This window comes from Zea mays, chromosome 9 (assembly GCF_902167145.1).
Source record: "Zea mays cultivar B73 chromosome 9, Zm-B73-REFERENCE-NAM-5.0, whole genome shotgun sequence".
Classification (NCBI taxonomy): Eukaryota; Viridiplantae; Streptophyta; class Magnoliopsida; order Poales; family Poaceae; genus Zea; species Zea mays.
In genome coordinates this window covers 137,505,671-137,516,266 of record NC_050104.1, presented here as the reverse complement: position 1 = coordinate 137,516,266, position 10,596 = coordinate 137,505,671, and the positions used below count along the sequence as shown (strand labels likewise).

The 10,596-nt window shown below is 45.6% G+C and overlaps 1 protein-coding gene across 2 annotated transcripts; it reads left to right on the top strand.

Moving 5' to 3' along the window:
- Positions 1 to 329: 329 nt before the first annotated feature.
- LOC100304384 (uncharacterized) lies at positions 330 to 8,545 on the top strand. 2 transcript variants are annotated; one of them, XM_035962300.1, is made up of 7 exons: positions 330 to 790; positions 7,159 to 7,239; positions 7,368 to 7,442; positions 7,640 to 7,684; positions 7,778 to 7,867; positions 7,974 to 8,075; positions 8,181 to 8,545. In XM_035962300.1, exons 1-7 carry the CDS (start codon positions 434 to 436, stop codon positions 8,355 to 8,357), a joined length of 927 nt encoding a protein of 308 aa, XP_035818193.1. In that variant the 5' UTR covers positions 330 to 433; the 3' UTR covers positions 8,358 to 8,545. The 2 variants fall into 2 exon arrangements, with proteins under 2 accessions (XP_035818193.1, NP_001159292.1); NM_001165820.1 differs by having other exon boundaries at positions 441 to 856; positions 8,181 to 8,543.
- Positions 8,546 to 10,596: the final 2,051 nt, after the last annotated feature.

The following is a 10,596-nucleotide window of genomic DNA, read 5'->3' as shown; positions in this document are numbered from 1 at the left end:
TAACTGTTGTCCAAACTGAGAGAAGAGGTATTTTTGTCTCGTTAAGGGCTCCTTTGATTGCACTGAGATCGGAGGAGGTTTAATGCCCTCCTATTCAATTTTGAATAGAAGATCCTTTCAATCACTTCGCAACTGAACAGGTCTAATAATGTTAGTAAGAAACAAAAAGAATGTTAAATACCAAAGGAAGATGTAATTTTGCTGGTATATTTTTTAGATGATTTTTTTGGAGAGATAGAGAAGTTTGCAGCTAGCGAAACAAGTTTTCCAAAAAAAAAAATCTTCCCAGATCAGTTTCGGAACAATGTCTAACAGAATCCGTTTCCCAATCCACGCCAACCCATCCTGTCGTCGCCGCTGCCGGCTGGACCTCCTTGAGTCCTTGTCGACCACTGGACTGGATCAGTTAGTTTCAGCCTTCAGGCTTCCAGCGATGTGTTCCTGCGCCTGCGCGCGCCTCCTCCCCCCGCTCTTCAGCCCCGCTCCAAGCCCCAATCTCAGACCCGCCTTCCCGCACAGCCCGACGCCAGCCCGCAGCCGCGCCGTCGTCGCGCTCGCGGGCGCAGCCTCCCGGGACGACGCGCCTGCGCCGTTGTCCAGCTTCGACTTCCTCGCACTGAAGCGGGAGCTTGATGAGGAGGAGGAGGCAGTGGTGGCTGTGGATGCGAAGGAAGGTGCTGGAGCTGTCAATGAGGACGATGGAGAGTTGGGGGCGGAATGGAGTGCGGGTGGTACGAGGAGACGGCGGCGGAGGCAGATGGCGAGGCGATCGGCTCTGCTTGCGAAGCAGGTGATTAGTGTGACCTCGGCGCGGAGCCTCGGGTTCGTGTCGCAGCTCTGGATCGACACCGCCTCGGTAGGTGACTACGTGAGGGCCGTTGCTCTCTGCACTTGCTTTGTTTGGGTTTGGTTGAGTTGCGTGCACTAATAGAAAGAACAGGACTAGCATATTGAACATGCCTTCGATTTAGCCTATTACCCCTGAACATTACTCTCGGTTAGAGTTAAGCCCGAGATTAATATAGGTTCCAAGTTTTATGGGTGTAGTAGGATTTTTAGTTCCGTTTGGTGATAGTAAGGCTTGTTCGAAGATTGAGTGATTCATAACAAGTTAAAATCCCTCATAATCTTTCTCAGTCCCCTCCAATTCTCATGGATGGGAATAAACAAACAAAGCCTAACTTGAATAGTTCAAGGCCTGCTAGTGTTATCAAAGTGTAGTAAAGAGCCTTTGAGATATTAGTCCGGCTGGTAAAATTGGGAGTAATACCATTTGGTTAGTTTAAAAGTAAAACGTATTTAAAATCACGTGCTCTGTAGATAGAGTGGAAAGCTACAAGACAATGCATACGGTCTTGAGTTTGAGTTCTGCGAATCACACTGGTGAAAGACTTGTGCCAAATATGTTTTAGCATCACAGACGCTTAAAGTACTGTCGGAGAATAGATCTCCGGCCGGGTGGCGGAGTGCACCCGCCTTAAGTCCTGAGATGAGGAGGGGATTAGGCGTTTCGCTTGATTGTTGGAAAGAAGGGGCAGTACACAAGAACACACAAGGGTTTAGAGTGGTTCGGGCCGCCGGAGCGTAATACCCTACTGCACTGTGAGGTGTATTGCTTGAGAGCTTGTATGAGCTAGCGAGTCTGAGATTGCGTGTGTGTGTAACGTCGCATGCCTCCCCTTTTATAGCTGAAGGGGGGCATGCACAAAGGGACTGGGCCCCGACATGTGGGCCCAGGGACATAAAGAATATAGTGTTTGGATCCTCTAATATCTGTTGTCGAGACAATCTTCTCTTCCCTGACGCCCGAGATCTGCGTATCCCTGGCGTACCGAGGAGGTTTCTTGCGGAAGAGAAGATGAGTATAGCGCGCCGCTCAGTGCAGGCGTACTGTTCACCAGCAGACCCAGCAGGCGTGCTGTCTGCTGGATGACCTTGACGTCGCCTGCCAGCGGATGGGACAGGACGCATTAAATGTTGAGGGGGCACGTCGCCTGTCAGCGCAGTGGCAGGCGGCGCATCTTTTCCTCAATAAATGCAGGGGTTGCACGACTTCTCGTCAGGTTTGGCCCGGTAGCTTATGTCATGGGCCACAAGCAGCGGGTCTCCGCCTGTGCGGGAAGTAGAGAGCAAGGCCCGCACACGTGTCAGCACCGGACCCCTGCACACACCAAGGTCCTTCTCGTCCCGGAACCCTGCCGGGATTCGGACCTACCCGGGGGCTCCGGACCTGTATGTATATAGGGGCCCGGTGACCCTCTGTGGGGGTCCGGCCTTACTGAGGCGTGGTGCCTTTCCTTGCCACGTGGCGCCCTTTGGCCCGCCCATCCGGTGGAGTCAGGCGCGGTCCTCCGCGCGGCTAGGAGACGTCGCATGGGTATGATGCCTTCATGCTGTAGGAGAGGGTACCCCTGATTTAGGGTACCGACAAGTACCATGCATTTAGTCCACGAGTGCATTTATCCACTAGTGATGCTGTGACACTAAGTAAGCCCTTCCCTAACCGGGACTAAAATGTTTTTCTCCACTAGTGGTGCAGTGACACTAGGTAGTTCCTGGGCGGTGATTAGCATTTGCGTTTTGCAATAGTTCAGTTGCCATGCTAATTTATTCGTTTTTGTATCTGTATTATTTTTAGGGCCAATGGTTACAACACTAATGTGCTTAGTGTAATTGCTGCAGTGGCTTTAACTCAAGTGCTTCTTAATTGGGATGTCAAATGTGATAATGATAGTGTAACATACGTGTCAACTGTCAAGTCGCTGACCTGATGCTGATGACAACACTATATCTGTATTTTCTTTTGTTTAGAAAAAGTTCCGGTTCACATTTGCAGCTGGGTTTTCTGTTTCATTGTGCACTAAAAAACTCGGCCGGGGAGGGAAAGACTGCCTTCCTGGTATAATACTAAGAAGAGACTGAAACATTGGTCCTGGCCGAGAAAATCCCCGAATCCTAGCCCCCCATCACTATCGGGTCGGCATCAACGTTCACTCTGCAACGGTCCAACCGGAGGGTGATGTACAGGACCAGGGCCGTCCAGTGCCCAGCGCAAATGGAGCGACGACGCAGGGCTCCCAAATTTTTAGGGCCCCAAATTTTTGAGTTTTCTGAATATAAATCTCTACTACTTATTAAGGCTGCAATTAGTAGTCTGTCATTCCCTGTTCTGCTCATTCCGTGTTCTGCCACCATTCCCTGTTCTGCCTTTCTGATTCTCTCCTCCCCGCGCACAGTCCATTTCCATGTTCTGCCACCATTCTATATCTATCATTCTCATTCCCCTTCCCCACGTCTAGCTAAAATTAAAAAATACACATGGCCCCAAGGGGATTCGAACTCACGACCTCTCAAGCAAATGCCAGCAGTAGTTACCGCTACACCACATGCGTGTTTATGTCTACATCTATAACAGGAAACACATCTACTACATCTCTCACCAAGCTCACCTGCTATCCTTGCACAATGCATATTAGTAGATAAGTATCACCGAAATTCTTGAATTATATTTTTGGATGGATGGAATAGTATTTAAAGAAGAGCCTTGCATGCAATTTCTTTTGTTTGAATAATGTTTTTAACTTAAATTCCTTTTTTGCATGCGTGACATTTATTCTTCGTAATATTTTGTTCCATGGATCTGACTTGTGAGTCATTTTTATAAACCAACGCCAAACATGAATTCATGTTTCTTACTTGAAAACCCCGAACAAACACCATTAACAGGAGGCACTCGTGTTGGGGTCGCTCATCGACGACAAGAAGAAACTTGATGACTGCCAGTTCGACCTCTAGAAACAGTCCTACGTGGCCGCATGTGCCGCTATGTACGACAAGCTCCGGCGCAGCCGCCGTTTGGACGCGGTGCAGAGCGGTTGCTCCGCGCTGTCCATCGTCAAGCAGGGGGACCTCATGGTCGTCGCCAACGTCGGTGACTCTCGGGTTGTTCTGGGCATCGCATTCGACGACGCCATCACGTCGTCCAGCTCATCGTCCACCTGAAGCCCAACCTGCCACGTAAGTCGCTACTGACCGGCCATGAATTCTTGTGCGTTGGGACGATGGTCGTTGCTGACGTTGTGTGAGTGTCGTTGAACATGATGTATGTAGAGGAGTAGCGCATCTGGTGGTGCAACGGCCAGGGGTACTACCTTGCTGATGAGCCCAGGGTGCACTTGTTTTACAGCCCAACCAAGAGTCATCAGTACTCGGTATGTCGCGCGCGTTCGACGACTACTATATCGAGGACCGTGGCGTCATCTTGACACAGGAGGTGACGCAGAGGAGGACTGACAACAATGACAAGTTCGTCATCCTCGCCATTGTTGGGGTCGCTTTTGTGCCGACTTGCCTTTAATTCTCTTCGCAAACACACACACTTGCCTTTTTGTTTAAGCAAAAGCGTATGGTGGTACGTGTCTGATGACTAACGATAACGATGTACGGGGGAATTTCTTCCTGCATGTGTGGAACGTGCTCTCCAATGACGAGACCATGCAAATCGTGACATATATCGAAGTCTGCATGATACTAATGGTTGCAAGGTAGTGGTGAAACAGATATATTAAAATAACAAAAATTATGTATGGCCAGAATCACAAATTGATTATAAAACATTTTCTCATAACAGTATAACACATATTTTGTATATAAGTTATCGTAGTGGTATTATTTATTCCCGTTGTAACGCACGGGCACTCAGCTAGTAATATAAAAGGCAAATGTCGTTTATTGTTTTGTTAAATCTCGACTTTAAAATAGATAATATGAGAGGACAAGAATATGAGAATAGGTCAAATATGAAAGACTACATTTTAGATTGTTTTTATCTATATATACTATAGGTCTTAAGGCATATTTTTATGTTTTGCACCGGGGCCTAAAAAACTCAGAGACGGGTCTGCACAGGACATCGTAACCCGAGAGCGGATGAGGCACAACGAGAGGATTTTTTAAACCAAGCCAAAAAAAATCGGACTTGGAGGTGCTATTTGGAAGCCTTAATTTGCACTAGTTTTTTTTCTCTTCCATGTATCATTAATTTGATTTTAAAATATTCAAGATATCTAGATTTGGATATCTCATGTCAATCGAGTTTTTATAGACAGTATAATATGTGATATGGTTCAGCCATGACTTCGGAACTTCGCTCATTGGAGGGTGCAAGGGTTTCAAAGATACATGTAGTACTACAGGTAGCGTCTTAATAACCTTTTGGCATAGGCCTGATATATCAGCATTCATCAATGATGGACAAGAAAAATGCTTTAAGGGAATACATATGTCCTAAAATAGATTCATCAATGTTAGGGGAAGACCGAGTAAAAAGAGACTTGAAAATGATAGAATATACTTAAAGATTTAGCTTTGAATAAGAGCGAATGGAAAACAACTATCCCATGTGCTCGGACTTTGATTTGTGACTTTTGTTGGGTTTCAACTCTAGCCTACTCCAACTTGATTGGAACTAAAAGTGTTTGTTGTTGTTGGTGGTGGTGGTGTTTGACTACTTGGAAGTGCATCTATTCCGTACAGGCCCTCCAATACAGTAAAGAAGGTTTTGCAGGGTTAGGAAGAAGTGAGAAATTTATGCACCAGTTGGAGAAATGAGTACCGGCAAAAGAGGGCCTTGGATTCTGGCTTTGGCTTAGTGTGTCTTTTGAGCATTCACCATTTATCAGTATGTTTGGTTTGTTAAAGTAAACATCCTAGCTGCCTGTAAAACCTGAAAAGCAGCGGTTTCACAGATTACAGACAGCTCCAGTGGACAGGTAGGAATTTTGATTCCAAATATTGTCATAAATTTGAAGTTACACACCAAAGCAAAGACAACAATATACATTAAAATTCACTCTAGCATTTCACCATCTTCAGGTCAACACACCTCTGTTAATTTCAAAGCTCAGCTAGGGCATTCATCAATATAATTAATCAGTCCCACCTGAGTTTTCTGGTTGGTCATCTCCAGGAACTGACTTCTGATAGTACTGACCTTATGATTTGCCTCTATCTATCTATATTAGAGAAGGTACACTATGGTACAAAAAGTAACTTGCCTAGTGTATCATTTGGTGGTGGTGAAGCTTTTAATTTTTTCTTTGTGTCCAATGGTAAATGGTATTCCTGGTGTAGTGGTGAGAGTTGTCTTACTAAGCCACCAGATTGTGAGTTCAAAGTAGCCTCTCCGTATTTGCTAGGGAAGACTTGGCTCGGTTTACCTCTTCCCAAGACCCATTCATGTGTGAGCCTCTCTGGTACAGGATCTGCCCTTTGTGTCATGGTATTGTATTGTAGCACTTGCCAGCCTAGGCCTATGATTCCTTACCTATCAGTTATTATTAATTTAAGATAGGATCTTATCTATTTGGATTTTATCCTGGTTGATATAGAATGTTTTAACGAAAATATGTTATGAGGCTCGACCTACATTAAAGAGGAGGCACATATTATCATTGTAATCAAGCATGGAAAAAAAACAAGCCATTCTCATACATACACTCCTCTTATCCCAATTAAACATCCAAGCCTCTGCCATGCAGCCTTCTTCCCGGTGATAATTATCCAGATGATCCAAGGATCATAAGTTCATAACAGTCCATATGACCGAGTGTCATGTTATTGCATTAACTTTTAAATTCAAATCTTCAATAATTTTGCCATGCTTCTTATATATATATAAAGACGAAGACCCTTCAAAAAATAACTTCTCCATGCAGACATCCCAACATTGTTAATGCTCTACAACCATAGGCTAAAGGCTAAAAGCTAGGAGAATCTAGTAGTGGTTGCTAAGATCCCCAGTCTCCACAACTAAATAGATGAGTCTTTGCTTACTGTATACGCCACACTCTGTGTCCCCTTTTGTTTGAGCTGATTGTTAGGCTTAGGACCATCTCTGCTTGTTTGGAAAAAAAAACTATTTCTGTTTGATGACAATACTCTAATTTTCCTTGTCTGCCAGTGCAAAGTTTCCTAATCCCTTATAGGAAATCTGTTGTTGCCACTAAAATGTGGACCTGGACCCACACTGACATCAAGACAAGTTGTATTTTTTTGTGTGAGTTTGCAGTGGCATGAATACAAGCAGGATGGAATTATTTCCAAAAGTTAAAACGATATCACCTTCTCTTTATGTTATTCCATTCTATTTATCTTCAGTGGGCTGTTGCATTGGTTGAAGTGAAGCCAAGCTTACTTTCAGGTGAAGCGGAGAAATTCCTTTTTGAGGACATATATCAGGTGCGGTAGCGGTGACCGGTGAATGCTCGATTTCCTTTACAGCATAGCTTTTTTTTATTGTCAGTATAAACATGTGGGAGAATGTACTATTTTACCCGGTGTACCACTGATTCATCTGACGTGTATAGGTTGGAGACGTGGTGCTTGTTGCGAATGAATCTGTGATCGATAATGAACATAAACTGGTTGGATTGCACAGCTTGGTATGCCAGCTTTCTGCATTTGCAACAAGATTCATTAACCATGTGATGTGCCATCGAACTGTATCTATTCAACGGATAATTTAGCATTAAACTATGATCTCTGTTGAATGGTTTTTTTTTCTGTATGTACAATTTCAGACAGTAAGGGATCGGTTCCTTTGTTTCAAATCCCTCACAATGATAATCTTACTTGTTAGGTGGGCTACAATGTCGTAACTTCCCGGCGACGCAATGTTGGCAAGGTGAGTCCATGTGGTCTTTAAGGAGAGGTAACCTGCATTCAAAGAATCTGCTTGAATCCGTATGCTTTTTAAGTTCCCATTTTTATTCCTTAGGTGCGTGGTTTCACATTTGACATCAGCTCAGGTGCTATGGAGTCTCTCGAGCTTGACTCTTTTGGGCTTTCGATTGTCCCTTCTAGCTTGGTAATTATCCAAATTACAAATCTTGTTGTGCATACCGGACCAGCCTGCTGAAATGCTGAATACTATCCTGCTGCTACATCGATACACCGCCTACTTCCCTTTGCAGGTAAGCACGTACTGTTTATTTGTCGAAGACGTGCTGGATATAGTCTCCGATACAGTCGTGGTGCATGAAGACGCCGTCTCACGGGTTCAACGGTTAACACAGGTCTGCGTTCTGATTGTTACTGATAGATGCTAATAAACGTAGAATTTATTCCTGGTAACTGGATAAACACGCTTTGAGTGGAAGTTTCCATCAACTGTATTTTAGGGCATTTTGGGCACTCAAAACATCCACGGACCTGGTGGTGAGATTGACGAGTACGGTAGATTTGGGGGGAGGGGGAGGAGGAGGAGAGCAAATGGCCAGGGAAAGTCTGGTGGCCGAGAACTCCGCAGCGAACCGAAGCATCCGGATGATGAATGGGAGCTGCCGATGGACTACTGACACAAACTCGCCATGATAGCATTCTGTTTAGTGCTATTGTATTGCCAGAAAAGTACATGCTTTGTACATATAACATACCAGAGGATTGCGAATTCAGAAAAGACGAAAGGCCCTTTCAGCCTTGTCAGAGTTTGATCGCTTTGGCCCGGGTGGGTTAGTATAAAAAGCGAGATTGTGTTGCCATGCAATGACCGTAACCCCCTTTGTCTTCCCCGACACTGATTGCACTACACTACTACTACTACTACTAATCATTCAAAGTGACGCAACACCTCTACTCTACTACCGTACTTGTGATGAATATTGGTGGTGACGATCTCGTCCCTCTTACCTCTTTTTCCCTTGTGTACCTTTCGCGAGTGGAGGCCATATACACGGAGCTGCACCTGTGTGTGACGGTCGTTCGGCACGCCAATCATCCAGTCCGACCGGTCAGCACCGTGCCGAAATCATAATTATGATTTAAAGAGTGTTACTCATACAAACTAACCATCTTAGCTAGAGACCTTTTGACACGACACTAACATGTGTTTTTGTTAGGTTATTTTTTCCATTTTACTTGCTTAAGTTTCTTTTTTATCTTTAATATTGTATTCTTATTTTCGTTTTAATTATATTTATTTATTTATCTTATTTTCAAATTTAATCTACCTAATTATTTTATTTTTGGATACTCTTGCTTTATTTTATTTTATTGTTTTCCTTTCTTCTATTTTTCTTTAGATTTTCTTATTTTCATTTTATTTCTATTTTTCCCTTTTGATTTGTTACAATTAATTATTTGCCTTTTCTCTTTTTACAATTATGAGAGCGGGCGAACCCTAAACCCTTCGAGGCCTAAAGCCTTCATGGGAATAAGGGATTTGATGTGACTTAAGTCAGTTAAGTGTAACCTTGTCATAAGACATAAGGACATGTTTGGGCTCTGAGGCCTGACGGCAGTATGGATTCTATTTCCAGGTCTACGCCTCACATGCAGAGGCGTGGTGATAAGTCCATAATGTTAGCTTATCAAATAAGTGTGTGATGGACTGTCATGGTCTCTTCGTGGGTGATGGGCTGGTGGTCTGCCTAGGCTGATTTTGAGTGCGATCGAGAACGTGGACGGAGCCAGAGCGCGAAAATTGTGCTCGGCGACGCGCTTCGTGCCGACCTTTGTTTAGCTTCTGGTCCCTACGGGTTTTGTGGCACTGGCACTAGTACAGCGACCAAGCAGCTTAGCCGTCACTGTCGCAGTGTGAACCCGGTGCGGTTTTTTCCCGTTCGACATCGAGGGGACCTGAGCCGATGAATGCCTCGCCTCGTGTACCTTGACCCCCACCGGATTCCGCCGGCCAATTGATGGCACCACCGGCCGGCAGCTCGCCCGCCCAATCCAGTTTCTGCCGGCGTCCAGCAAAGGATCGCCATCGTCTGCTCAAAGCGAAGGCGATCAGTCGAGTCGAGCAGATGCAATTGTCGCCGATTAAATGCGCGTGGATGGATACACGACAGCGGCGGTGCTGGTGCCCAGCCAAGTTGCGCAGCCGCGACAGGCCACGGGATCGCGCACGCGGGGGCCCCGCACCGCACGTGGGAAGGCGTGAGGCCTCCCTCCCTGTGACATGGACGAGGACGAGAACGATCAGCTGCACTGGTAAACTGGAAGCGGCAGCTGCTGCACTGGTATATCGACGTATCGTCGCTTCTCCAGATCCGGTAACGACGACACGTACTACAGCGTAGAGCAAGTCTAGTCTAGGCCATCATTGCCTCGTGAAGTCGCCCCTATGTTATGCGTTTGACTAAAGCAAGACCTACTGCTGCTTGGCAGACTTGAAATGAGCAAGGAGGAGGAGAGAACTTCTAGAGGGGAGTACTGGCATCTCCATTCTCCAATCAGTATTCAACTGGCTGTAAAACTGCACGGCACGGGACCACCAACCACCCTCGCCACTCGCCGGCGCTCAGGCTATCCGCAGCCGTTACCCCTAAATTTTTTTCCCCTATATCACTTTTTCCCCCTATTTTCTCCCTTATTTTTTCATCTCCCGCAGCGGTTCCCCCTAAATACTCCCCCTATACCCCACTACCACTATAAAATATCATTTTTTATACCAACTATCAATTTTTTATCTACTAACAATTACTCGTGGACCCACAGCACAGTGTTTAGGGTGGTGAACAGTGACACGCTAAATCTGGGGGGAGAGAGAAGGGGACCGACACGTAGGGGGCGCTGTAGGGGGCACCGCTGCGG